This window comes from Salmo trutta, unplaced genomic scaffold (assembly GCF_901001165.1).
Source record: "Salmo trutta unplaced genomic scaffold, fSalTru1.1, whole genome shotgun sequence".
NCBI lineage: Eukaryota > Metazoa > Chordata > Actinopteri > Salmoniformes > Salmonidae > Salmo > Salmo trutta.
Genome location: NW_021822732.1, coordinates 80001 through 103300, shown reverse-complemented (window position 1 = coordinate 103300; position 23300 = coordinate 80001). Strand labels below are relative to the sequence as shown.

The 23300-nt window shown below is 43.5% G+C and overlaps 1 protein-coding gene across 1 annotated transcript in view; it reads right to left on the bottom strand.

Moving 5' to 3' along the window:
* The window catches only part of LOC115184066 (glycine receptor subunit beta), a 61040-nt gene that overhangs the window by 26619 nt on the left and 11121 nt on the right, over positions 1–23300 (bottom strand). Inside the window, exons 4-6 of the mRNA XM_029745064.1 lie at positions 20360–20427; positions 16337–16563; positions 13663–13745 (exon numbers count right to left, since the gene is read on the bottom strand). Of these exons, the coding sequence (XP_029600924.1) occupies positions 13663–13745; positions 16337–16563; positions 20360–20427 (378 nt within the window). The remainder of the gene's footprint in view (positions 1–13662; positions 13746–16336; positions 16564–20359; positions 20428–23300) is intronic.

Genomic DNA, 23300 nt, shown 5'->3' with positions numbered 1-23300 from the left:
TAAACAGACTTCGAAAACAGTCCAGTAAGGTGCACAGACTATACTGGAAACAACTACCCACAAACACAAGTAAAAACAAACACAACTAAATATGGCCTCCAATTAGAGACAACAACAACCAGCTTCCTCTAATTGGAGGTCATTGACAAAACTAACACAGAAAGCTAGATAAACACATAGAAATAGATAACATAAAACATAAACCAAAAACCCTAACACCCCCTGCCACGCCCTGACCAAACTACAATGACAAATAACCCCTTTTACTGGTCAGGACGTGACAACACCCCTACGACAAAGACACACCAGAGAGAAGACAGATGGCACTGTACTGGATGGCTGTGGTTTGGGAGCTGAGCTATTTGGAATTATTTTGCCATTTATCTTTACTTTATTTTCCTGAAATGTATTCGCTATCCTTTTTTATAACCGGCAAGAACTTTTGAACATCAGATCGTCAGTTACTGTCCCCAATTCCAGCTTCAACTTTGACTTATCTGCCCTGGGCTCTTTCTGTAATTACGACCCAATTTTCAGGCAATCCAAGAGGAAACGCCGGCGTTACAGAGACAGGAGAGGGAGAGTCCTGGTGAGATTAATGAGAAGGGAAAACCAGCCACCCCTTCCCTGCATTCCATTGGCCAAGAAGATCGATGACCTTGGATCAAGGATTTGCTTGTAACAGCAATATTCTCCGCTTTTCAGAAACATGTATTTTGGTCAAGACACTCCCCCATGGCTATCCAATAGGGATGGGAGAAATGTACAATTTCTCTTAACGTTTAAACGTAAATAAAAATCATACAATTATGTGAATTCACAATTCAGATGTGGTTCTGTGTATGACCACTAAGAATTACTGCAGTTCAATCTATCACATTCCTGGTTACTGACATACCTAGATACCACAGCCATAAAGTCTTAATGCCCACCTATTTCTACAATTGATCTTCTTAAAATGTGATTTTAAACCTAATCCTAACCTTAATCCTAACCTTAACCACATGGCTAACCTTATGCCTAACCCGAACCTTAAATGAACACCAAAAATATAATTTTGACTTTGTGTTTGTGGTAACTAGTGGAAACCCTACCAGATGGTGCTCACCTTACTGCGGTCCACCACTCACTCAGCAACGATGGTATTAATGCGTTTTACATTCTCTGCCCTCCATGTTGTTCTCAGTTGTCAGTTGCAGAAGCTCAAACAGGAAGTACCCGGTGACTTAATCCATTGAGAATAGATCATCAGAATCAGAGATTATGCTACAGAACTGCTTTGCTAGCGCTGATTAGAATATGTTCCGAAACTCCACCTATAACACCAACGAGCTAACCCCCTCCGTCACCGGCTTCATAAGGAAATGCATCGGCGACGTTGTTCCAACACTGAAGATTTGCTGCTTCCCCAATCAAAAGCCCTGGTTTGACACCTCCGTCACCGGCTTTATAAGGAAATGCATCGGGGACGTTGTCCCAACACTGAAGGCTTGCTGCTTCCCCAATCAAAAGCCCTGGTTTGACATCTCCGTCACCGGCTTCATAGGGAAATGCATCGGCGACGTTGTCCCAACACGGAAGGTTTGCTGCTTCCCCAATCAAAAGCCCTGGTTTGACACTGAGGTTGGAGCTAAACTAAAGGACAGGACTATCACAGACAACCCTGAGGCTACGGCTGAGGACAGGAACAAGGACAACAAGTCCCGCTAGGACCTCTGCAGAGTTATCAAACGAGCAAAAGGACAGTATAGAAGTAACGTGGCCTTCTATTTCACAGGCTATGCTGCATGTCGCATGAGCCACAGTCCATTACGGATTACAAAGGAAGACCGACACGTGATCTCTCTACCAGACCAGCTCAATGCATTTTATGCACGTTTTGACAATAACAACACCATACAGTGAGGGAGGGCCACACCGACCCAGAGGACTGGGTGATCTCACTCTTCCAGGCCGACGTAAGGTTTTTAATCAGGTCAGGACTCGCAAGGCCGCGGGGCTGGACGGTATTCCAGGGTGCGTTCTCAGAGCATGCTCAGATTAGTTGGCAGGCATATTCATGGTAATTTCCAGCCTCTCCTTGTCCCAGTCTGTAATGTCCAATCTCTCCTTGTCCCAGTCTGTAATGTCCAACCTCTCCTTGTCCCAGTCTGTAATGTTTCTCTCCTTGTCCCAGTCTGTAATGTTTCTCTCCTTGTCCCAGTCTGTAATATCCAATCTCTCCTTGTCCCAGTCTGTAATGTCCAATCTCTCCTTATCCCAGTCTGTAATGTCCAATCTCTCCTTATCCCAGTCTGTAATGTTTCTCTCCTTGTCCCAGTCTGTAATGTCCAACCTCTCCTTATCCCAGTCTGTAATGTTTCTCTCCTTGTCCCAGTCTGTAATGTCCAATATCTCCTTAACCCAGTCTGTAATGTTTCTCTCCTTGTCCCAGTCTGTAATGTTTCTCTCCTTGTCCCAGTCTGTAATGTTTCTCTCCTTGTCCCAGTCTGTAATGTTTCTCTCCTTATCCCAGTCTGTAATGTCCAATCTCTCCTTATCCCAGTCTGTAATGTCCAATCTCTCCTAAACCCAGTCTGTAATGTCCAATCTCTCCTTATCCCAGTCTGTAATGTTTCTCTCCTTGTCCCAGTCTGTAATGTTTCTCTCCTTGTCCCAGTCTGTAATGTTTCTCTCCTTATCCCAGTCTGTAATGTCCAATCTCTCCTTATCCCAGTCTGTAATGTCCAATCTCTCCTTATCCCAGTCTGTAATGTTTCTCTCCTTGTCCCAGTCTGTAATGTTTCTCTCCTTATCCCAGTCTGTAATGTCCAATCTCTCCTTATCCCAGTCTGTAATGTCCAATCTCTCCTTGTCCCAGTCTGTAATGTCCAATCTCTCCTTTCCCAGTCTGTAATGTCCAATCTCTCCTTATCCCAGTCTGTAATGTCCAATCTCTCCTTGTCCCAGTCTGTAATGTTTCTCTCCTTGTCCCAGTCTGTAATGTTTCTCTCCTTGTCCCAGTCTGTAATGTCCAATCTCTCCTTGTCCCAGTCTGTAATGTTTCTCTCCTTGTCCCAGTCTGTAATGTCCAATCTCTCCTTGTCCCAGTCTGTAATGTTTCTCTCCTTGTCCCAGTCTGTAATGTCCAATCTCTCCTTGTCCCAGTCTGTAATGTCCAATCTCTCCTTATCCCAGTCTGTAATGTCCAATCTCTCCTTATCCCAGTCTGTAATGTCCAATCTCTCCTTGTCCCAGTCTGTAATGTTTCTCTCCTTGTCCCAGTCTGTAATGTCCAATCTCTCCTTGTCCCAGTCTGTAATGTCCAATCTCTCCTTACCCCAGTCTGTAATGTCCAATCTCTCCTTGTCCCAGTCTGTAATGTCCAATCTCTCCTTATCCCAGTCTGTAATGTCCAGTCTCTCCTTATCCCAGTCTGTAATGTCCAATCTCTCCTTGTCCCAGTCTGTAATGTCCAATCTCTCCTTATCCCAGTCTGTAATGTCCAATCTCTCCTTATCCCAGTCTGTAATGTCCAATCTCTCCTTATCCCAGTCTGTAATGTCCAATCTCTCCTTGTCCCAGTCTGTAATGTTTCTCTCCTTGTCCCAGTCTGTAATGTCCAATCTCTCCTTGTCCCAGTCTGTAATGTTTCTCTCCTTGTCCCAGTCTGTAATGTCCAATCTCTCCTTGTCCCAGTCTGTAATGTTTCTCTCCTTTTCCCAGTCTGTAATGTCCAATCTCTCCTTGTCCCAGTCTGTAATGTCCAATCTCTCCTTATCCCAGTCTGTAATGTCCAATCTCTCCTTATCCCAGTCTGTAATGTCCAATCTCTCCTTGTCCCAGTCTGTAATGTTTCTCTCCTTGTCCCAGTCTGTAATGTCCAATCTCTCCTTGTCCCAGTCTGTAATGTCCAATCTCTCCTTACCCCAGTCTGTAATGTCCAATCTCTCCTTGTCCCAGTCTGTAATGTCCAATCTCTCCTTATCCCAGTCTGTAATGTCCAGTCTCTCCTTATCCCAGTCTGTAATGTCCAATCTCTCCTTATCCCAGTCTGTAATGTCCAATCTCTCCCTGTCCCAGTCTGTAATGTTTCTCTCCTTATCCCAGTCTGTAATGTTTCTCTCCTTGTCCCAGTCTGTAATGTTTCTCTCCTTGTCCCAGTCTGTAATGTCCAATCTCCCCTTATCCCAGTCTGTAATGTCCAATCTCTCCTTATCCCAGTCTGTAATGTTTCTCTCCTTGTCCCAGTCTGTAATGTCCAATCTCTCCTTGTCCCAGTCTGTAATGTCCAATCTCTCCTTATCCCAGTCTGTAATGTCCAATCTCTCCTTGTCCCAGTCTGTAATGTCCAATCTCTCCTTATCCCAGTCTGTAATGTCCAATCTCTCCTAACCCAGTCTGTAATGTCCAATCTCTCCTTATCCCAGTCTGTAATGTTTCTCTCCTTATCCCAGTCTGTAATGTTTCTCTCCTTGTCCCAGTCTGTAATGTTTCTCTCCTTGTCCCAGTCTGTAATGTCCAATCTCTCCTTATCCCAGTCTGTAATGTTTCTCTCCTTATCCCAGTCTGTAATGTTTCTCTCCTTGTCCCAGTCTGTAATGTCCAATCTCTCCTTATCCCAGTCTGTAATGTTTCTCTCCTTGTCCCAGTCTGTAATGTCCAATCTCTCCTAACCCAGTCTGTAATGTTTCTCTCCTTGTCCCAGTCTGTAATGTCCAATCTCTCCTTGTCCCAGTCTGTAATGTTTCTCTCCTTGTCCCAGTCTGTAATGTTTCTCTCCTTGTCCCAGTCTGTAATGTCCAATCTCTCCTTGTCCCAGTCTGTAATGTCCAGTCTCTCCTTATCCCAGTCTGTAATGTTTCTCTCCTTGTCCCAGTCTGTAATGTTCAGCCTCTCCTTGTCCCAGTCTGTAATGTCCAATCTCTCCTTATCCCAGTCTGTAATGTCCAATCTCTCCTTATCCCAGTCTGTAATGTTTCTCTCCTTGGCCCAGTCTGTAATGTCCAATCTCTCCTTATCCCAGTCTGTAATATCCAATCTCTCCTTGTCCCAGTCTGTAATGTCCAATCTCTCCTTATCCCAGTCTGTAATGTTTCTCTCCTTATCCCAGTCTGTAATGTTTCTCTCCTTATCCCAGTCTGTAATGTTCACCCTCTCCTTGTCCCAGTCTGTAATGTTTCTCTCCTTAACCCAGTCTGTAATGTTTCTCTCCTTGTCCCAGTCTGTAATGTCCAATCTCTCCTTATCCCAGTCTGTAATGTCCAATCTCTCCTTATCCCAGTCTGTAATGTCCAATCTCTCCTTGTCCCAGTCTGTAATGTTTCTCTCCTTGTCCCAGTCTGTAATGTTTCTCTCCTTGTCCCAGTCTGTAATGTTTCTCTCCTTATCCCAGTCTGTAATGTCCAATCTCTCCTTATCCCAGTCTGTAATGTCCAATCTCTCCTTATCCCAGTCTGTAATGTCCAATCTCTCCTTGTCCCAGTCTGTAATGTCCAATCTCTCCTTTCCCAGTCTGTAATGTCCAATCTCTCCTTATCCCAGTCTGTAATGTCCAATCTCTCCTTGTCCCAGTCTGTAATGTCCAACCTCTCCTTGTCCCAGTCTGTAATGTTTCTCTCCTTGTCCCAGTCTGTAATGTTTCTCTCCTTGTCCCAGTCTGTAATGTCCAATCTCTCCTTGTCCCAGTCTGTAATGTTTCTCTCCTTGTCCCAGTCTGTAATGTCCAATCTCTCCTTGTCCCAGTCTGTAATGTTTCTCTCCTTGTCCCAGTCTGTAATGTCCAATCTCTCCTTGTCCCAGTCTGTAATGTCCAATCTCTCCTTATCCCAGTCTGTAATGTCCAATCTCTCCTTATCCCAGTCTGTAATGTCCAACCTCTCCTTGTCCCAGTCTGTAATGTTTCTCTCCTTGTCCCAGTCTGTAATGTCCAATCTCTCCTTGTCCCAGTCTGTAATGTCCAATCTCTCCTTATCCCAGTCTGTAATGTCCAATCTCTCCTTGTCCCAGTCTGTAATGTCCAATCTCTCCTTATCCCAGTCTGTAATGTCCAACCTCTCCTTATCCAGTCTGTAATGTTTCTCTCCTTGTCCCAGTCTGTAATGTTTCTCTCCTTGTCCCAGTCTGTAATGTCCAATCTCTCCTTATCCCAGTCTGTAATGTCCAATCTCTCCTTGTCCCAGTCTGTAATGTTTCTCTCCTTGTCCCAGTCTGTAATGTCCAATCTCTCCTTGTCCCAGTCTGTAATGTCCAATCTCTCCTTATCCCAGTCTGTAATGTTTCTCTCCTTGTCCCAGTCTGTAATGTCCAATCTCTCCTTACCCCAGTCTGTAATGTCCAATCTCTCCTTGTCCCAGTCTGTAATGTCCAATCTCTCCTTATCCCAGTCTGTAATGTCCAGTCTCTCCTTATCCCAGTCTGTAATGTCCAATCTCTCCTTGTCCCAGTCTGTAATGTCCAATCTCTCCTTATCCCAGTCTGTAATGTTTCTCTCCTTGTCCCAGTCTGTAATGTCCAATCTCTCCTTATCCCAGTCTGTAATGTCCAATCTCTCCTTATCCCAGTCTGTAATGTCCAATCTCTCCTTATCCCAGTCTGTAATGTTTCTCTCCTTGTCCCAGTCTGTAATGTTTCTCTCCTTGTCCCAGTCTGTAATGTCCAATCTCTCCTTGTCCCAGTCTGTAATGTTCAGCCTCTCCTTATCCCAGTCTGTAATGTCCAATCTCTCCTTATCCCAGTCTGTAATGTCCAACCTCTCCTTGTCCCAGTCTGTAATGTCCAATCTCTCCTTGGCCCAGTCTGTAATGTCCAATCTCTCCTTGTCCCAGTCTGTAATGTTTCTCTCCTTGTCCCAGTCTGTAATGTCCAATCTCTCCTTATCCCAGTCTGTAATGTTTCTCTCCTTGTCCCAGTCTGTAATGTCCAATCTCTCCTAACCCAGTCTGTAATGTTTCTCTCCTTATCCCAGTCTGTAATGTTTCTCTCCTTGTCCCAGTCTGTAATGTCCAATCTCTCCTTATCCCAGTCTGTAATGTTTCTCTCCTTATCCCAGTCTGTAATATCCAATCTCTCCTTGTCCCAGTCTGTAATGTTTCTCTCCTTATCCCAGTCTGTAATGTTTCTCTCCTTGTCCCAGTCTGTAATGTTTCTCTCCTTGTCCCAGTCTGTAATGTTTCTCTCCTTGTCCCAGTCTGTAATGTTTCTCTCCTTGTCCCAGTCTGTAATGTCCAATCTCTCCTAACCCAGTCTGTAATGTTTCTCTCCTTGTCCCAGTCTGTAATGTTTCTCTCCTTGTCCCAGTCTGTAATGTTTCTCTCCTTGTCCCAGTCTGTAATGTCCAATCTCTCCTTGTCCCAGTCTGTAATGTCCAATCTCTCCTTATCCCAGTCTGTAATGTCCAGTCTCTCCTTATCCCAGTCTGTAATGTTTCTCTCCTTAACCCAGTCTGTAATGTTCAGCCTCTCCTTGTCCCAGTCTGTAATGTTTCTCTCCTTATCCCAGTCTGTAATGTCCAGTCTCTCCTTATCCCAGTCTGTAATGTTTCTCTCCTTATCCCAGTCTGAAATGTTTCTCTCCTTATCCCAGTCTGTAATGTCCAATCTCTCCTTATCCCAGTCTGTAATGTTTCTCTCCTTATCCCAGTCTGTAATGTCCAATCTCTCCTTATCCCAGTCTGTAATGTTTCTCTCCTTATCCCAGTCTGTAATGTTCAGCCTCTCCTTGTCCCAGTCTGTAATGTCCAATCTCTCCTTATCCCAGTCTGTAATGTTTCTCTCCTTAACCCAGTCTGTAATGTTTCTCTCCTTGTCCCAGTCTGTAATGTCCAATCTCTCCTTATCCCAGTCTGTAATGTCCAATCTCTCCTTATCCCAGTCTGTAATGTTTCTCTCCTTATCCCAGTCTGTAATGTTTCTCTCCTTGTCCCAGTCTGTAATGTTTCTCTCCTTGTCCCAGTCTGTAATGTTTCTCTCCTTATCCCAGTCTGTAATGTTTCTCTCCTTAACCCAGTCTGTAATGTCCAATCTCTCCTTGTCCCAGTCTGTAATGTTTCTCTCCTTGTCCCAGTCTGTAATGTTTCTCTCCTTGTCCCAGTCTGTAATGTTCAGCCTCTCCTTGTCCCAGTCTGTAATGTCCAATCTCTCCTTGTCCCAGTCTGTAATGTCCAATCTCTCCTTATCCCAGTCTGTAATGTTTCTCTCCTTATCCCAGTCTGTAATGTTTCTCTCCTTGGCCCAGTCTGTAATGTTTCTCTCCTTATCCCAGTCTGTAATGTTTCTCTCCTTGTCCCAGTCTGTAATGTTTCTCTCCTTATCCCAGTCTGTAATGTCCAATCTCTCCTTGTCCCAGTCTGTAATGTTTCTCTCCTTGGCCCAGTCTGTAATGTTTCTCTCCTTGTCCCAGTCTGTAATGTTTCTCTCCTTAACCCAGTCTGTAATGTTTCTCTCCTTGTCCCAGTCTGTAATGTCCAATCTCTCCTTATCCCAGTCTGTAATGTCCAATCTCTCCTTATCCCAGTCTGTAATGTTTCTCTCCTTGGCCCAGTCTGTAATGTTTCTCTCCTTGTCCCAGTCTGTAATGTTTCTCTCCTTGTCCCAGTCTGTAATGTTTCTCTCATTATCCCAGTCTGTAATGTCCAATCTCTCCTTGTCCCAGTCTGTAATGTTTCTCTCCTTGTCCCAGTCTGTAATGTTTCTCTCCTTATCCCAGTCTGTAATGTTTCTCTCCTTGTCCCAGTCTGTAATGTCCAATCTCTCCTTATCCCAGTCTGTAATGTTTCTCTCCTTGGCCCAGTCTGTAATGTTTCTCTCCTTGGCCCAGTCTGTAATGTTTCTCTCCTTGGCCCAGTCTGTAATGTTTCTCTCCTTGTCCCAGTCTGTAATGTCCAATCTCTCCTTGTCCCAGTCTGTAATGTTCAGCCTCTCCTTATCCAGTCTGTAATGTTTCTCTCCTTGTCCCAGTCTGTAATGTTTCTCTCCTTGTCCCAGTCTGTAATGTTTCTCTCCTTGTCCCAGTCTGTAATGTTTCTCTCCTTATCCCAGTCTGTAATGTTTCTCTCCTTGTCCCAGTCTGTAATGTTTCTCTCCTTGTCCCAGTCTGTAATGTCCAATCTCTCCTTGTCCCAGTCTGTAATGTTTCTCTCCTTGTCCCAGTCTGTAATGTTTCTCTCCTTGTCCCAGTCTGTAATGTCCAATCTCTCCTTGTCCCAGTCTGTAATGTTTCTCTCCTTGTCCCAGTCTGTAATGTTTCTCTCCTTGTCCCAGTCTGTAATGTTTCTCTCCTTGTCCCAGTCTGTAATGTTCAGCCTCTCCTTGTCCCAGTCTGTAATGTTCAGCCTCTCCTTATCCAGTCTGTAATGTCCAATCGTTAATGGACAGCAATATTCAAACCTTGTCTCTGAGTTAAGTATTCAACCCCTTTGTATGGCAAGCTTAAATCAATTCTGGAGTAAAACATTTTTAACAAGTCACATAATAGGTGCTATGGACTCTATTATAAACTTTGAACATCTCACAGAGCACCATTAAATCCATTATAAAAAAATTGAAAGAATATGGCACCACAACAAACCTACCAAGAGAGGGCCGCCCACCAAAACTCACAACTACAATAGCAACACTATATAAATATATATCACTGGTGGTGCAGCCAACTACAATAACAACACGATATAAATATATATCACTGGTGGTGCAGCCAACTACAGTAACAACACTATATAAATATATATCACTGGTGGTGCAGCCAACTACAGTAACAACACTATATAAATATATATCACTGGTGGTGCAGCCAACTACAGTAACAACACTATATAAATATATATCACTGGTGGTGCAGCCAACTACAATAACAACACTATATAAATATATATCACTGGTGGTGCAGCCAACTACAATAACAACACTATATAAATGTATATATATCAATGGTGGTGCAGCCAACTACAATAACAACACCATATAAATATATATCACTGGTGGTGCAGCCAACTACAATAACAACACTATATAAATATATATCACTGGTGGTGCAGCCAACTACAATAACAACACTATATAAATATATATCACTGGTGGTGCAGCCAACTACAATAACAACACGATATAAATATATATCACTGGTGGTGCAGCCAACTACAATAACAACACTATATAAATGTATATATATCACTGGTGGTGCAGCCAACTACAATAACAACACTATATAAATATATATCACTGGTGGTGCAGCCAACTACAATAACAATACTATATAAATATATATCACTGGTGGTGCAGCCAACTACAATAACAACACTATATAAATGTATATATATCACTGGTGGTGCAGCCAACTACCATAACAACACTATATAAATATATATCACTGGTGGTGCAGCCAACTACAATAACAACACTATATAAATATATATCCCTGGTGGTGCAGCCAACTACAATAACAACACTATATAAATATATATCACTGGTGGTGCAGCCAACTACAATAACAACACTATGTAAATGTATATCACTGGTGGTGCAGCCAACTACAATAACAACACTATATAAATGTATATATATCACTGGTGGTGCAGCCAACTACAATAACAACACCATATAAATATATATCACTGGTGGTGCAGCCAACTACAATAACAACACTATGTAAATGTATATCACTGGTGGTACAGCCAACTACCATAACAACACTATATAAATGTATATATATCACTGGTGGTGCAGCCAACTACAATAACAACACTATGTAAATGTATATCACTGGTGGTACAGCCAACTACCATAACAACACTATATAAATGTATATATATCACTGGTGGTGCAGCCAACTACAATAACAACACTATATAAATATATATCACTGGTGGTGCAGCCAACTACAATAACAACACTATAAATATATATCACTGGTGGTGCAGCCAACTACAATAACAACACTATATAAATGCATATATATCAATGGTGGTGCAGCCAACTACAATAACAACACCATATAAATATATATCACTGGTGGTGCAGCCGACTACAATAACAATACTATATAAATATATATCACTGGTGGTGCAGCCAACTACCATAACAACACTATATAAATGTATATATATCACTGGTGGTGCAGCCAAATACCATAACAACACTATATAAATATATATCACTGGTGGTGCAGCCAACTACAATAACAACACTATATAAATATATATATATAACTGGTGGTGCAGCCAACTACAATAACAACACTATGTAAATATAAATCACTGGTGGTGCAGCCAACTACAATAACAACACTATGTAAATGTATATCACTGGTGGTGCAGCCAACTACAATAACAACACTATATAAATGTATATCACTGGTGGTGCAGCCAACTACAATAACAACACTATGTAAATGTATATCACTGGTGGTGCAGCCAACTACCATAACAACACTATATAAATGTATATATATCACTGGTGGTGCAGCCAACTACAATAACAACACTATATAAATATATTTCACTGGTGGTGCAGCCAACTACAATAACAACACTATATAAATATATATCACTGGTGGTGCAGCCAACTACAATAACAACACTATAAATATATATCACTGGTGGTGCAGCCAACTACAATAACAACACTATATAAATGTATATATATCAATGGTGGTGCAGCCAACTACAATAACAACACCATATAAATATATATTACTGGTGGTGCAGCCAACTACAATAACAACACTATATAAATATATATCACTGGTGGTGCAGCCAACAACAATAACAACACTATATAAATATATATCACTGGTGGTGCAGCCAACTACCATAACAACACCATATAAATATATATCACTGGTGGTGCAGCCAACTACAATAACAACACTATATAAATGTATATATATCACTGGTGGTGCAGCCAACTACCATAACAACACTATATAAATATATATCACTGGTGGTGCAGCCAACTACAATAACAACACTATATAAATATATATATATAACTGGTGGTGCAGCCAACTACAATAACAACACTATGTAAATATATATCACTGGTGGTGCAGCCAACTACAATAACAACACTATGTAAATGTATATCACTGGTGGTGCAGCCACCTACAATAACAACACTATATAAATGTATATCACTGGTGGTGCAGCCAACTACAATAACAACACTATGTAAATGTATATCACTGGTGGTGCAGCCAACTACCATAACAACACTATATAAATGTATATATATCACTGGTGGTGCAGCCAACTACAATAACAACACTATATAAATATATATCACTGGTGGTGCAGCCAACTACAATAACAACACTATATAAATATATATCACTGGTGGTGCAGCCAACTACAATAACAACACTATAAATATATATCACTGGTGGTGCAGCCAACTACAATAACAACACTATATAAATGTATATATATCAATGGTGGTGCAGCCAACTACAATAACAACACCATATAAATATATTTCACTGGTGGTGCAGCCAACTACAATAACAACACTATATAAATATATATCACTGGTGGTGCAGCCAACTACAATAACAACACTATATAAATATATATCACTGGTGGTGCAGCCAACTACCATAACAACACGATATAAATATATATCACTGGTGGTGCAGCCAACTACAATAACAACACTATATAAATGTATATATATCACTGGTGGTGCAGCCAACTACCATAACAACACTATATAAATATATATCACTGGTGGTGCAGCCAACTACAATAACAACACTATGTAAATATATATATATAACTGGTGGTGCAGCCAACTACAATAACAACACCATATAAATATATATATCAGTGGAGTCTGCTGAGGGGAGAACGGCTCATAATAATGGCCGGAACGGAGCAAATGGAATGACATCAAACACCTGGAAACCGTAGAAACCAATGTGTTTGATGTATTTGATACCATTTCACTAATTCCGCTCCAGTCATTACCACGAGCCCGTTCTCCCCAATTAAGGTGACACCAACCTCCTGTAATATATATATATATAGAGTGTGTGAATCTCTGTATACACTGAGTGTACAAGACATTAAGAAAGCCTTACCTAATATTGACTTGCACCTGCACCCTTTTGCCCTCAGAACAGCCTCAATTCGTCTGGGCATGGACTCTACAAAGTGTCGAAAGCGTTCCACGAGGGATGGTGGCCCATGTTGACTCCAACGCTTCCCACAGTTGTGTCAAGTTGGCAGAATGTCCTTTGGGTGGTGGGCTACTCTTGCTACACACAGGAAACTGTTGAGCGTGAACAACCCAGCAGCTTTGCAGTTCTTGGCACAAACTGGTGCGTCTGCCATCTACTACCATACTCCATTCAAAGGCACTTAAATATTTGGTATTGCCTATTCACCCTCTGAATGGCCCACATACACAATCCATGTCTCAAGGCTTAAAAATCCTTCTTTAACCCGTCTCCTCCCCATCATCTACACTGACTGAAGTGGATTTAACAGGTGACATCAATAAGGGATCATAGCTTTCACCTGGATTCACCTGGTCAGTCTATGTCATGGAAACAGCAGGTGTTCTTAATGTTTTGTACACTCAGTGTATATGAATATTGTGTGTGTCTCTCTGTGTGTGTGTGTGTGTGTGTGTGTGTGTGTGTGTGCATGCGTGCGTGCGTGCGTGTGTGTTAGAGAGAGGTTCTACGTACAGCTCTCCAGTTGCATCTTGCAGAGCTGTGTGTCCATGGGGAACAGAGTGAGGTCCAGAGGGCAGGACAGAGTCACTGACAACCTGAACACACAACAGACAGTCACTGATAACCTGAACACACACCAGACAGTCACTGACAACCTGAACACACAACAGACAGTCACTGATAACCTGAACACTCACCAGACAGTCACTGACAACCTGAACACACACCAGACAGTCACTGATAACCTGAACACACACCAGACAGTCACTGATAACCTGAACACACACCAGACAGTCACTGACAACCTGAACACACACCAGACAGTCACTGATAACCTGAACACACACCAGACAGTCACTGATAACCTGAACACTTACCAGACAGTCACTGATAACCTGAACACTCACCAGACAGTCACTGACAACCTGAACACTCAACAGACAGTCACTGATAACCTGAACACTCACCAGACAGTCACTGATAACCTGAACACTCACCAGACAGTCACTGACAACCTGAACACTCAACAGACAGTCACTGGGCACACATAGGCACCTACCCTGGCAGACAGGCAGGCAGACAGGCAGACAGGCAGACAGACAGACAGGCAGAAAGGCAGGCAGGCAGGCAGGCAGGCAGAAAGGCAGGCAGGCAGGCAGACAGACAGGCAGACAGACAGACAGACAGACAGGCAGACAGGCAGGCGGTAGTGATGTGCAGTTTGCGAACTATTCGTTCTTTTTAAATGACTATTTTTACTGACTTGAGAGTCACTCAATCATTTTAGTCCTTCATTGCTCCAACTACTAAACTGTCTATCATGTGCGTGCAGAATACATAATGCATGGAAAAGAGAAATACATGTTTTGAATTGATAACCTAGTGTAAGAGTTAGTGCAATTCATTGATTATTGAATGTTATCAATGGACACAGCTTCGTAGAAGCGAAACGTAACACATGCCTCTGCTCAACAATCAACACTCAAACTGGAAACCGAAACGTTTGGGGGACTGCTCAACACTCCAAATGGAAACCGAAACATTTGGGGGACTGCTCAACACTCAACACTCCAACTGGAAACCGAAACGTTTGGGGGACTGCTCAACACTCAACACTCCAACTGGGAACCGAAACGTTTGGGGGACTGCTCAACACTCCAACTGGGAACCGAAGCATTTGGGGGACTGCTCAACACTCCAACTGGGAACCGAAACGTTTGGGGGACTGCTCAACACTCCAACTGGGAACCGAAACGTTTGGGGGACTGCTCAACACTTCAACTGGAAACCGAAACGTTGGGGGGACTGCTCAACACTCAACACTCCAACTGGAAACCGAAACGTTTGGGGGACTGCTCAACACTCCAACTGGAAACCGAAGCGTTTGGGGGACTGCTCAACACTCCAACTGGAAACCGAAGCGTTTGGGGGACTGCTCAACACTCAACACTCCAACTGGGAACCGAAACGTTTGGGGGACTGCTCAACACTCAACACTCCAACTGGGAACCGAAGCGTTTGGGGGACTGCTCAACACTCCAACTGGGAACCGAAATGTTTGGGGGACTGCTCAACACTCCAACTGGGAACCGAAACATTTGGGGGACTGCTCAACACTCCAACTGGGAACCGAAACGTTTGGGGGACTGCTCAACACTCCAACTGGGAACCGAAACGTTTGGGGGACTGCTCAACACTCCAACTGGGAACCGAAACGTTTGGGGGACTGCTCAACACTCAACACTCCAACTGGGAACCGAAACGTTTGGGGGACTGCTCAACCCTCCAACTGGAAACCGAAACGTTTGGGGGACTGCTCAACACTCAGCACTCCAACTGGGAACCGAAACGTTTGGGGGACTGCTCAACACTCCAACTGGAAACCGAAACGTTTGGGGGACTGCTCAACACTCCAACTGGAAACCGAAACGTTTGGGGGACTGCTCAACACTCCAACTGGGAACTGAAACGTTTGGGGGACTGCTCAACACTCCAACTGGGAACCGAAACGTTTGGGGGACTGCTCAACACTCCAACTGGAAACCGAAACGTTTGGGGGACTGCTCAACACTCCAACTGGAAACCGAAACGTTTGGGGGACTGCTCAACACTCCAACTGGAAACCGAAACGTTTGGGGGACTGCTCAACACTCCAACTGGAAACCGAAACGTTTGGGGGACTGCTCAACACTCCAACTGGGAACCGAAGCATTTGGGGGACTGCTCAACACTCCAACTGGGAACCGAAACGTTTGGGGGACTGCTCAACACTCCAACTAGGAACCGAAACGTTTGGGGGACTGCTGCTGTTCGAACAATATTGAGCTTATCTTCCTGGTGACAGTCAAGTATTCCGTCAAGAGTCGTTCATAAACCAGTTTGGTTGAGGCCGCATCTAGACCTTGTTTCAAAGCTATAAAGAAATAATTGTATTTGTATGCCTAGCAATCACAAATGTATCATGTTGGAAGCACACTTTTGGAAGCACACAAGTCTCAGTCACAAATGACATAAGCCCCCATAAGACTAAGAGTTTTTAGGTCATCGTTTGCCGGTAGGGGGTTCTGCAATCAAATTAACAAAATTAGTCTAAATACTAACTAACTAACTAACTAGGCAGTCAGACAGTCAAACAGTCAGACAGTCAGACAGGCAGACAGGCAGACAGGCAGACAGACAGACAGACCTCATGCTGATGAGAATGTCTCCGTTCCTGAAGATAAATAACAGGATGTTGTCTTGCGTGACGTCATGGAAGTTGGCATGTTTCTCGTTGGCGAAGAACAGGTCTGGTTTCCATAGACACTGGAATATCTTGGGGTCCACCGTCAGCGCTTCTCCTTTGAAGTCCGCCGGGAGCTTCAGCCTCGGGTCGTTCCACCGCTGACGCAGGAAGATGTTCACACGGTAGTCCTAGCAACAATCAATCATTTGTTAGTACACAGCCAATTAAACCCCTAGACTCAACGTTCGCTCCCCGATGGAAATCAAATTAGCATAATAATTAAAATCCCTCCAAAAATCTTTCTGTTTAAGCGAGATATCTGTCTCAATCCACCACATCCCTATGTCCACCAGATGGCTTCGACGGATGTCTAGCCCGCATTCTTCATATTCGATGCAGTCTTGGATTCTGATTGTTTAGACCAGCGTTGTACAGACCTTACCACCGGCCCTTCCCTCTTCACTCTTTGTTTGTAGGCGGGGAGGAGCTAAATGGAGTTGTGGTCAGATTTGTCAACAGATGGGAGAAGCCTTATAGCATGTAGCAGTGGTCAAGTGTAGACTTTTGGTGTGTTGGGCAGTCAATGTGTTGGACCTCACACACACACACGGACCTCAAATTACTTTTGTTAAAGGCCCCTGTGGCAATGAATGCTGCCTCCGGGTACGAGGCCTCCAGTTGATTGAAGTAGAACAATGTTGGTATTTTATTTAACCTTTATTTAACTAGACAAGTCAGTTAAGTCAGGATTCCTATTTGACTCAGCTATGAGCTACAGCCTAGCTAGTAGCTAACGTTAGTTTTTTAGTTTTTTTAATTTAACCTTTATTTAACTAGACAAGTCAGTTAAGAACAAATTATTATTTACAATGACGGCCTACCAGAAGGCAAAAGGCCTCCTGAGGGGAAAGGGGGCGGGATTTAAAAAAAATAATAATTCAATTAAAACATAGGACAAAACACACATCACGACAAGTGAGACAACACAACACTACATGAAGAGAGACCTAAGACAACAACATAGCATGGCAGCAACACATGACAACGCAGCATGGTAGCAACACAACATAACAACAACATGGTAGCAGCACAAAACATGGTACGAACATTATTGGGAACAGACAACAGCACAAAGGGCAAGAAGGTAGAGACAACAATATATCACACAAAGCAGCCACAACTGTCAGTAAGATTGTTCATGAATGAGTCTTTGAATGAAGAGATGGAGATAAAACTGTCCAGTTTGAGTGTTTGTTGCAGCTCGTTCCAGTCGCTAGCTGCAGCGAACTGAAAAGACGAGCGACCCAGGGATGTGTGTGCTTTGGGGACCATTAGCAGAATGTGACTGTCAGAACGGGTGTTGTATGTGGAGGATGAGGGCTGCAGTAGATATCGCAGATAGGGGGGAGTGAACGGGTGTTGCATGTGGAGGATGAGGGCTGCAGTAGATATCTCAGATAGGGGGGAGTGAGGCCTAAGAGAGTTTTATAAATAAGCATCAACCAGTGGATCTTGCGACAGGTATACAGAGATGACCAGTTTACAGAGGAGTATAGAGTGCAGTGATGTGTCCTATAAGGAGCATTGGTGGCAAATCTGATGGCCGAATGGTAAAGAACATCTAGCCGCTCGAGAGCACCCTTACCTGTCGAACTATAAATTATGTCTCCGTAATCTAGCATGGGAAGGATGGTCATCTGAATCAGGGTTAGTTTGGCAGCTGGGGTGAAAGAGGAGCGATTACGATAGAGGAAACCAAGTCTAGATGTAACTTTAGCCTGCAGCTTTGATATGTGCTGAGAGAAGGACAGTGCACCATCTAGCCATACTCCCAAGTACTTGTATGAGGTGACTACCTCAAGCTCTAAACTCTCAGAGGTAGTAATCACACCTGTGGGGAGAGGGGCATTCTTCTTACCAAACCACATGACCTTTGTTTTAGAGGTGTTCAGAACAAGGTTAAGGGCAGAGAAAGCTTGTTGGACACTGAGAAAGCTTTGTTGTAGAGCGTTTAACACAAACTCCGGGGAGGGGCCAGCTGAGTATAAGACTGTATAATCTGCATATAAATGGATGACAGCGCTTCCTACTGCCTGAGCTATGTTGTTGATGTAAATTGAGAAGAGCGTGGGGCCTAGGATCGAGCCTTGGGGTACACCCTTGGTGACAGGCACTGGCTGAGACAGCAGATTTTCTGACTTTATACATTGCACTCTTCGAGGGAGGTAGTTAGCAAACCAGGCCAAAGACCCCTCAGAGACACCAATACTCCTTAGCCGGCCTACAAGAATGGAATGGTCTACCTTATCAAAAGATTTGGCCAAGTCAATAAAAATAGCAGCACAGCATTGCTTAGATTCAAGGGCAATGGTGACATCATAGAGGACCTATAAGGTTGCAGTGACACATCCATAACCTGAGCTGAAACCAGATTGCATACCAGAGAGAATACTATAGACATCAAGAAAGCCAGTCAGTTGATTATTGACACGTTTTTCCAACACTTTTGATAAACAGGGCAAAATAGCAATAGGCCTATAACAGTTAGGATCAGCTTGATCTCCCTCTTTAAATAAAGGATGAACCGTGGCTGCCTTCCAAGCAAAGGGAACCTCCCCAGAGAGGAGAGACAGGTTAAACAGGTCAGAGATAGGCTTGGCGATGATAGGGGCAGCAACCTTAAAGAAGAAAGGGTCTAAACCATCTGAACCAGATGATTTTTTGGGGTCAAGTTTAAGGAGCTCCTTTAGCACCTCGGAATCAGTGACCGCCTGCAGGGAGAAACTTTGTAGCGGGGCAGTGGAAAAGAGGGAGGAGCATTCGGGCTAATTGCATTAGAAGGGGTGGGAGATGAGGAAATGTTGGACGGGCAAGGAGGCATGGCTGAGTCAAATAGGAATCCTGACTTAATGAAGTGGTGATTAAAGAGCTCAGCTATGTGCTTCTTGTCAGTAATAACCACATCATCAACATTAAGGGACATGGGCAGCTGTGAGGAGGAGGGTTTATTCTCCAGGTCTTTAACCGTTTTCCAGAACTTCTTGGGGTTAGACCCACAGAGAGAGATCTGCTCCTTAAAGTAACTAGCTTTGGCCTTCCAGATAGCCTGAGTGCACTTATTTCTCATTTGTCTGAACGAGAGCCAGTCAGCCTGAGTATGCGTGTGCCGAGCGATTTGCCAAATGGCATTCTTGAGGTGGAGTAATTTTGCAAGATCACGGTCGAACCAGTTGCCGAACCTGCTTTTAATTCTGAAAATATCAAAAAATAAGGTCCAAGCGTCTTTTGCCCTGTTTATCAAAAGTGTTGGAAAAACGTGTCAAGCTGATTCTATACAAATTTACAGAGGCCAGGTCATGAAGGAAGGCTTGCTCATTAAAGTTTTTTAGCAAGCGTCTATGACAAATCAGGACAGGTTGTTTCACTGAGCAGCCTTTATGAACACAGGCTGTAAAACAGTGATCACTAAGGATATGACAGAAAACACCAGACTGATACCCATCAGGATTATTTGTGAGGATAACATCAAGGAGAGTAGCCTTTTCTGGGTGTTTGGAGTCATACCTTGTGGAATTGGTAATAATCTGAGAAGGATTTAGGGAGTCCCATTGCTTTAGGACTTGGTTCAGGTGGTTTAAGCATGTCCCAGTTTAGGTCACCTAGCAGGACAAATTCAGACTTAGTGTAAGGGGCCAGGAGAGAGTTTAGGGCAGCATACAGGCTAATGCTGATGGATAACAGACTAATGGTGGTAGCATACAGGCTAATGTTGATGTCTTACAGACTAATGGTGGTAGCATACAGGCTAATGCTGATAGCATACAGTCTAATGGTGGTAGCATACAGGCTAATGTTGATGTCTTACAGACTAATGTTAATAGCATACAGGCTACTGTTTATAGCATATAGGCTAATGTTGATAATGTTGGAATGTTGGTAGCATTGTTAGCATGCAGAGGTTTTAGCATTAGTAACTCTGCTCACCATGTTGGTTTCCTGGATGGAGCCAAAACTGTTGATGAACATATTGATCTTGTCCTCCACCGGAACACCTGGAACACACACACACACACACACACACACACATATGCACGCGCACACGCACGCTCACACGCACGCACGCGCGCACACACACACACACACACACACACACACACACACACACACACACACACACACACACACACACACACACACTTACATAGTCAACATAAACACCCCCATTCCAGTTTTATTCCAGTGTGTGTGTGTGTGTGTGTGTGTGTGTGTGTGTTTGGAATTTCTGTGGTCTTGACAGTCATGTGATCATTCCGCCCCGCTCAACCTGATTAGCAGCATATGGCCGTGGCTCTCTCTCTCTCACACGCACACACACACACACACACACACACACACACACACACACACACACAGGCTTGCAGCACTTTCAGCTTATTAACCAAATGTACTCCTTCTGTCCTCCTCCTCTTCTCTCTTCTCCTCTTCTCCTCCTCTCTTCTCCTTTCTCCTCCTCCTCTCCTCCACTCCTCTCTTCTCCTCCCACTCTCCTCCTCTTCTCTCTTCTCCTCTTCTCCTCTCTTCTCCTTTCTCCTCCTTCTCTCCTCCTCTTCTCTTCCTTCCTCTCCTCCACTCCTCTCTTTTCCTCCCACTCTCCTCCTCTTCTCTCTTCTCCTTTCTCATCCTTCTCTCCTCCTCTTCTCCTCCTCCTCTCCACATCTTCTCTCTTCTCCTCCTCTCTTTGTCTCCTCTCCTCATATTCTATCACCTTCTCCCCCGCCTCCTCCGCTCCTCTCTTCTTCTCCTCTTCTCTCCTCCCCTCCGCTTCTCCCTTCTCCTCCCCCTATCCTCCTCTTCTCCCTTCTCTTCCTCATCTCCTCCTCCTCTCTTCCTCTTCTCTCCCCTTGTCTCCTCCCCATCCTCCTCCACCTCTCTTTTCTCCTCCTCTTCTCCCTTCTCTCCCCTTGTCTCCTCCCCCTATCCTCCTCCCCCTCTCGCTTCCCTCCTCTTCTCCACTCTCCGCCTCCTCTCCTCCTCTTCTCTCCTCTTCTCCTCCTCTTCTCTCTTCTCCTCCTCCTCTCTACCTATTCTCTCTTCCCTCCTCTTCTCCACTCTCCTCCTCCTCTCCTCCTTTTCTCTCTTCTCCTCCTCTTCTCCTCCTCCTCTCTACCTATTCTCTCTTCTCCACTCTCCTCCTCCTCTCTACCTATTCTCTCTTCTCCTCCTCTTCTCTCTTCTCCTCCTCCTCTCTACCTATTCTCTCTTGCCTCCTCTTCTCCACTCTCCTCCTCCTCTCCTCCTCCTTTCTCATCTCCTCTTTTCTCTTCTCCTCTATTGAACTGTTACCGTAAAACAGTTCAATAGAGTCATGGGTTGTTACTGTATAACAGGTCAATAGAGTCATGGGTTGTTACTGTAAAACAGTTCAATAGAGTCATGGGTTGTTCCTGTATAACAGGTCAATACAGTCATGGGTTGTTACTGTATAACAGTTCAATAGAGTCATGGGTTGTTACTGTAAAACAGTTCAATAGAGTCATGGGTTGTTACTGTATAACAGGTCAATAGAGTCATGGGTTGTTACAGTAAAACAGTTCAATAGAGTCATGGGTTGTTACTGTATAACAGTTCAATAGAGTCATGGGTTGTTACTGTATAACAGTTCAATAGAGTCATGGGTTGTTACTGTATAACAGTTCAATAGAGTCATGGGTTGTTACTGTAAAACAGTTCAATAGAGTCATGGGTTGTTACTGTATAACAGGTCAATAGAGTCATGGGTTGTTACAGTAAAACAGTTCAATAGAGTCATGGGTTGTTACTGTAAAACAGTTCAATAGAGTCATGGGTTAGAGTTGTTACTGTATAACAGGTCAATAGAGTCATGGGTTGTTACTGTATAACAGGTCAATAGAGTCATGGGTTGTTACTGTAAAACAGTTCAATAGAGTCATGGGTTGTTCCTGTATAACAGGTCAATACAGTCATGGGTTGTTACTGTATAACAGTTCAATAGAGTCATGGGTTGTTACTGTAAAACAGTTCAATAGAGTCATGGGTTGTTACTGTATAACAGGTCAATAGAGTCATGGGTTGTTACAGTAAAACAGTTCAATAGAGTCATGGGTTGTTACTGTATAACAGTTCAATAGAGTCATGGGTTGTTACTGTATAACAGTTCAATAGAGTCATGGGTTGTTACTGTATAACAGTTCAATAGAGTCATGGGTTGTTACTGTAAAACAGTTCAATAGAGTCATGGGTTGTTACTGTATAACAGGTCAATAGAGTCATGGGTTGTTACAGTAAAACAGTTCAATAGAGTCATGGGTTGTTACTGTAAAACAGTTCAATAGAGTCATGGGTTAGAGTTGTTACTGTATAACAGGTCAATAGAGTCATGGGTTGTTACTGTATAACAGGTCAATAGAGTCATGGGTTGTTACTGTATAACAGTTCAATAGAGTCATGGGTTGTTACTGTATAACAGGTCAATAGAGTCATGGGTTGTTACTGTAAAACAGGTCAATAGAGTCATGGGTTGTTACTGTATAACAGGTCAATAGAGACATGGGTTGTTACTGTAAAACAGGTCAATAGAGTCATGGGTTGTTACTGTATAACAGGTCAATAGAGACATGGGTTGTTACTGTATAACAGTTCAATAGAGTCATGGGTTGTTACTGTATAACAGGTCAATAGAGTAATGGGTTGTTACTGTATAACAGGTCAATAGAGTCATGGGTTGTTACTGTAAAACAAGTCAATAGAGTCATGGGTTGTTACTGTATAACAGTTCAATAGAGTCATGGGTTGTTACTGTATAACAGGTCAATAGAGACATGGGTTGTTACTGAATAACAGTTCAATAGAGTCATGGGTTGTTACTGTATAACAGGTCAATAGAGTAATGGGTTGTTACTGTATA